General features: G+C 52.4%; 1 protein-coding gene across 1 annotated transcript; it reads left to right on the top strand.

Moving 5' to 3' along the window:
- The first annotated feature begins 3,833 nt into the window (after positions 1-3,833).
- Positions 3,834-5,636, top strand: LOC115581348 (tripartite motif-containing protein 16-like). Its single transcript, XM_030416373.1, has one exon. The coding sequence runs from the start codon at positions 3,834-3,836 to the stop codon at positions 5,508-5,510; it is 1,677 nt and encodes a 558-aa protein (XP_030272233.1). The 3' UTR covers positions 5,511-5,636.

Raw genomic sequence — 5,636 nt, 5'->3', positions numbered from 1 at the left:
GGGGGTAGGATGGGCTCAGCCGTCCCCTCCTCATCCGAGTGGGAAAACTGCTGGGAGGGCGCGTCTGGCTTGGTGTTCCGGGAGCCTGGGCGGTAGGAGAGGGTGAACTGGAAGCGTCCCAGGAATAGTGCCCAGCGAGCCTGGCGGGAATTTAGACGCTTGGCAGAGCGGAGATAGATGAGGTTGCGGTGGTCGGTCCAGACGAGGAAGGGAAGGGCCGCTCCCTCAAGCCAGTGTCTCCACTCCTGGAGAGCGAGGACGACAGCTAGTAACTAACGGTTCCCCACGTCGTAGTTTACGGTTCCCCACGTCGTAGACGAACGCCTTCTCAGCGGCAGGTGTCCACAGGTAAGGGAGCTTGGTGGAGGTGAGCCGGGTTAAGGGGGCCGCCACACAACTATAGTTTCGGATAAAGCGGCGGTAGAAATTAGCAAAGCCGAGGAAGCGCTGGAGTTGTTTCCGACTCTCCAGAGCCGGCCAGTCCGCTACCGCTCGTACCTTGGAGGGATCTGCCTTGAGTTGCCCCCGCTCAATGACAAATCCCAGGAACTCCACTGAGGCAGAGTGGAAGATGCACTTTTCGGCCTTGACGAACAGCTTATTTTTAATGTCTTTAATGTACAGCTCCATGGCTTCTCGTTCGGGACGGGAGAGGTTGTACAGGTGGCTGGAGGGGAGCGTGGCACCAGGAAGCAGGTCGATCGCGCAGTCGTAGGGTCGGTGGGAAGGTAGAGAGTGTGCTCGGTCCTTACTGAATGCGTCACCTAGGTCGTGATAGGGAGGAGGGACCAAGGAGAGGTCGGCAGGTGTCGGACGGACAGGTGTCTGTAGGTTACAGGAGGAGGCCGCCGAGTGAAGACAGGCGGCATGGCAGTGGACACTCCAGCCCACCACCCTGGAGAGCGACCAGTCTATTTGGGGGTTGTGTAATCTCAGCCAAGGGAGGCCTAAAACTACGGGGGATTGGGGTGAGGGAATAATTAGCAGGTGAATTTTCTCACTATGATTCCCCGACAGGAGGAGGGATAACGGGGCAGTGCGGTGAGTGATGCGGGCGAGGAGTCTGCCATCTAAGGTGAAAACCTCCTTAGGTGTGGGAAGGGGGAGTGTGGGGATGTGAGCCTGTTTCACCGTGGCGGAGTCAATGAAATTATCGTCCGAGCCTGAGTCGACGAGAACTTGAAGAGGTAGAGACCGGAGGGGCCAGGAGAAAATGCCCTGGAGCTGTATGCGGGTGGGAGAAGTAGTTGTGGTGGTCGTGCGGCTCATCAGCGTCCCCCGGTCGCGTGATGAGCCCGGTCTTTTGGTCGAGCCGGGCAAGTGGGGCACAGGGAGACCACATGGCCGGTCTCTCCACAGTATAGGCACAGTCCATCCCTCATATGGTGCAGACGCTGAGCCTGGGAAAGATGCATGCGTCCAAGCTGCATGTGCTCCTCGGGAGGCGGGGAAGCGGGCGCACCGGTTGGGTTGGATGGGGTCCCGGACTGTGGCCGGTTTGGAAGAATAGCTGGGGGAGACTTTAGGGCCCTTTCTCTGCGCCTCTCTCTCAGTCTGTTATCCAACCTGATGGCCAGCGAAATAAGCTCCTCTAGTGAGGAGGTGTCATCACGGGCAGCCAGCTCGTCTTGGATGTTCTCCGCTAGGCCCTGTAAAAACACCCCCTGGAGCGCTGCTACATCCCACCTAGTCTCTGCGGCCAAAATTCTAAAATTTACGGCTTAATCGGCCACGGAGTTAGCCCCCTGTTTAAGGGAAAGCAGACGTTTGGAGACCTCCCGCCCCTGCACTGGCTGATCAAAAATCTTAAGTAACTCGCCAGAAAATAAGGCAAATGAGGAACAAAAGGGGGACCTAGCTTTGGAGGCGGCTACCCCCCAATGAGACGCCCTATCTTCCAGTAGGCTCATAACAAACGCTATCTTAGCTCTGTCAGTGACATAGGTGCTGGGCTGCTGATCGAAAACGATGTTGCACCGGTGCAAGAACTTCCCACATTGCCCTAACTGACCAGAATAGCGAAGCAGGGATGGGGATGATAGGTTCACGGGACGTTGGAAGAGGGCCCGCCGGGGCAGGTGGTGGAGCAGGCTGGGGAGGAGTGGCTCCGGAGGCGCTGGCGGAGAGCTGGGCGTGGAGTTGGTCCATGCGATTCCCTAGCTGCGTAACGCCGGTGGTCAACCCGCGGAAAGCCTCCATTACCTCGCGGAGGGTCTGATCGTGGTTGCCCAGCATGATCCCCTGAGCTGAGACGTCTCCGCTGGGTCCATCCTTGGCCAGATTATTCTGTTAGATGTGAGTAGGCGAGGACCCAGAAGCAGAGACCGGAGACAGGGCTGGCAAGGGAAAAGAGTTTATTTGGAACTGAAGCGCAGACGATGGGTCGATGCAAGATCCAGGGGTGATCGGGGCACGCAGACGGACCGCCCGGAGTTCGGCCGAGCCGGCGGGCTGGTAGAGGGTCGACAAGCAGGTAGGCAGGCGGCCGGCTGGCGGCGGAGCAGAGCAACGCTGGGGTTCTGTGCGGGAGAAGCCGTCACAAGACGAGTGTTAGTAGGGAAGGCAAAATCACAAAACGAGTAACGGCAAGCTTAAGAACGTGTTCCTGAACGGCACTAGCGATCACCATAAGATACTGGATAATCTGGCATCGGAGTCGAGGGGAGACCGGGGTTATGTAGTCGGCAGGTGATGAGAGGATGAAGAGCGGGTGTGCCACTCTGCCGTCGCCACACCTCCAGCCACACACACCGAGGGAGAGCAGGTGAGGGGAAAAGGGAGGGAACAAGGAGGTAGACAGGGGAAACATAGGAAAGAGCAACACACAGTCCGGCTGTCCCAGCAACACTGTGACAAAGTGCTTCAATATTATACAAACATATAATGGAATTACAAAGTGTGAATACTGAGAATCTTACATTAATATGGCAAAGAGATTTAGAATGTGAAATAAGTAAAGAGAAATGGCATCATATAGTTTCCAGGGTCGGTTGGGCCACTAGAGATATTAGAAGCAGATTTACTCATTACAGAATCACACATAGATATTACTACACTCCTGTGGAGCTTTTTAGAACGGGCTTAGTAGAAGACAAAAGGTGTTGGAAGTGTACGGGCCTTTTGGGAATGTCCTGTTGTGTTACCTTTCTGGAAGGAAGTATTAAGGAAACTGGGAGATTGGTTGGGACACTGGATACAGGAGTCTCCACTGTTCTGTCTCCTGGGAGAAAGCACACTTTTGCCACAAGGAGTCAACAAAGGACAGCATGCACTAATAACTGCAGGCCTCATCACTGCAGCGAGGCTGATACTGAGGAACTGGAAGAGCTCATGTTCATGTATGTAACAAAAGAAATGAACCCGTTATCACGGGAAAACAGAGGACATAAAATGACTGAATGCATGGCCCTTTAGGGCTTCCGTAGATCACTCCCAACTGTCAGTCAGCTGTTTATCTGAAATATCAGCAAAGCCTGAGGAGCCAAGAAACATTTTACAACTACAAACTTTGATGTTTTCAAGTGTGGAGCAGGTTTTAACTGAGGCTCTGTTGTAAAAGAGGGAACAAAGTTCAGATTGACAGAGCTGCTCCTCGTCCTGGAGTGACTCACAGCTCCATCAGCCCTCCCTCTTCTTCCTCCTCTCACACAGCAGCTCCACTCTGTCACTATATTTCCTTGTTCCCTCCCCTTCATATCTACAGTCTGTGGATGGGCGTAACTGAGCTGACAGACCTCATTCGCTGCACAAACACACGTGTTCAGATCAGAGCTCAGACTAGTTTCAGTTATCAGGAAGTGAAACTCAGACGGTCGTTGACACTGAGAGGTGAAATGGAGCAGAAAGCAGTTCAGCTGGACCGAGAGACTTTCTCTTGTTCCATCTGTTTGGATCTACTGAAGGATCCGGTGACTATTCCCTGTGGACACAGCTACTGCAAGAACTGTATTAAAGACCACTGGGACACAGAGGATGAGAAGGGGATCCACAGCTGCCCTCAGTGCAGGAAGAGCTTCACACCGAGGCCTGAGCTGCTGAAAAACACCATGTTAGCAGTTTTAGTGGAGGAGCTGAAGAAGACTGGACTCCAAGCTGCTCCTGCTGATCTCTGCTATGCTGGACCTGAAGATGTGGCCTGTGATGTCTGCACTGGGAGGAAACTGAGAGCTGTCAAGTCCTGTTTATCCTGTCCGGCCTCTTACTGTGAGAAACACCTCCAGCATCATTATGAAGCAGCTCCTTTAAAGAAACACAAGCTGGTGGAGCCGTCAGAGAAGCTCCAGGAGAACATCTGCTCTCGTCACGATGAGGTGATGAAGATGTTCTGTCGTACTGATCAGCAGTGTATCTGTTATCTCTGTTCCATGGACGAACATAAAGGCCACGACACAGTGTCAGCTGCAGCAGAGAGGACTGAGAGGCAGAGAGAGCTGGAGGGGAGTCGACACAACATCCAGCAGAGAATCCAGGACAGAGAGGAAGATGTGAAGCTGCTTCAACAGGAGGTGGAGGCCATCAATGGCTCTGCTGATAAAGCAGTGGAGCACAGTGAGAAGATCTTCACCCAGCTGTTCCGTCTCATGGAGAAAAGACGCTCTGATGTGAAGCAGCAGGTCAGATCCCAGCAGGAAACTGAAGTGAGTCGAGTCAAAGAGCTTCAGGAGAAGCTGGAGCAGGAGATCACTGAGCTGAAGAGGAAAGACGCTGAGCTGAAGAAGCTCTCACACACAGAGGATCACAACCAGTTTCTACACAACTACCCCTCACTGTCAGCACTCAGTGAGTCTACACACTCATCCAGCATCAAGATCCGTCCTCTCAAGTACTTTGAGGATGTGACAGCAGCTGTGTCAGAGCTCAGAGACAAACTACAGGACGTCCTGAGAGAGACATGGACCAACATCTCACTGACAGAGACTCAAGTGGATGTTTTACTGTCAAACCCACAACCAGAGCCCGAGACCAGAGCTGACTTCTTAAGATATTCACGTGAAATCACACTGGATCCAAACACAGCAAACACACAGCTGTTATTATCTGAGGGGAACAGAAAAGTAACAAACACGTTTCAACAACAGTCTTATTCTAGTCACCCAGACAGATTCACTGACTGGTATTATCAGGTCCTGAGTAGAGAGAGTCTGACTGGACGTTGTTACTGGGAGGTGGAGAGGAGAGGAGGAGTTTATGTAGCAGTCGCATACAAGAATATCAGCAGAGCAGGGAGGTCACATGAATGTTACTTTGGATTCAATGACAAATCTTGGATGTTATATTGTTCCACAGACAGTTATAACTTTTATCACAACAAAGTCCAAACTCCCGTCTCAGGTCCTCAGTCCTCCAGAGTTGGAGTGTACCTGGATCACAGTGCAGGTATTCTGTCCTTCTACAGCGTCTCTGACACCATGACTCTCCTCCACAGAGTCCAGACCACATTCACTCAGCCTCTCTATGCTGGAGTTTGGGTTTATCTTGAATCCACTGCTGAGTTCAGTAAACTCAAATAGTCTGAAGTCATTTCAGGGTCAGTGGGTTAAATTGTGTGTTTCATTCCTTCAGACTTGTTGTGTTTCCATCATTGTTGCTGAGAGCTGATTGTTGTGGCATTTCTTCACTGCACACAGATCAACCTG

The sequence above is a fragment of the Sparus aurata genome, chromosome 5 (genome assembly GCF_900880675.1).
Source record: "Sparus aurata chromosome 5, fSpaAur1.1, whole genome shotgun sequence".
Lineage (NCBI taxonomy): Eukaryota > Metazoa > Chordata > Actinopteri > Spariformes > Sparidae > Sparus > Sparus aurata.
Note: the sequence above shows the minus strand (reverse complement) of the source record. Positions and strands in the feature narration are given on the sequence as shown.

Coding starts and splice junctions, on each gene's coding strand:
- LOC115581348 (XM_030416373.1), top strand. CDS start 3,834: ATGGAGCAGAAAGCAGTTCAGCTGGACCGAGAGACTTTCTCTTGTTCC.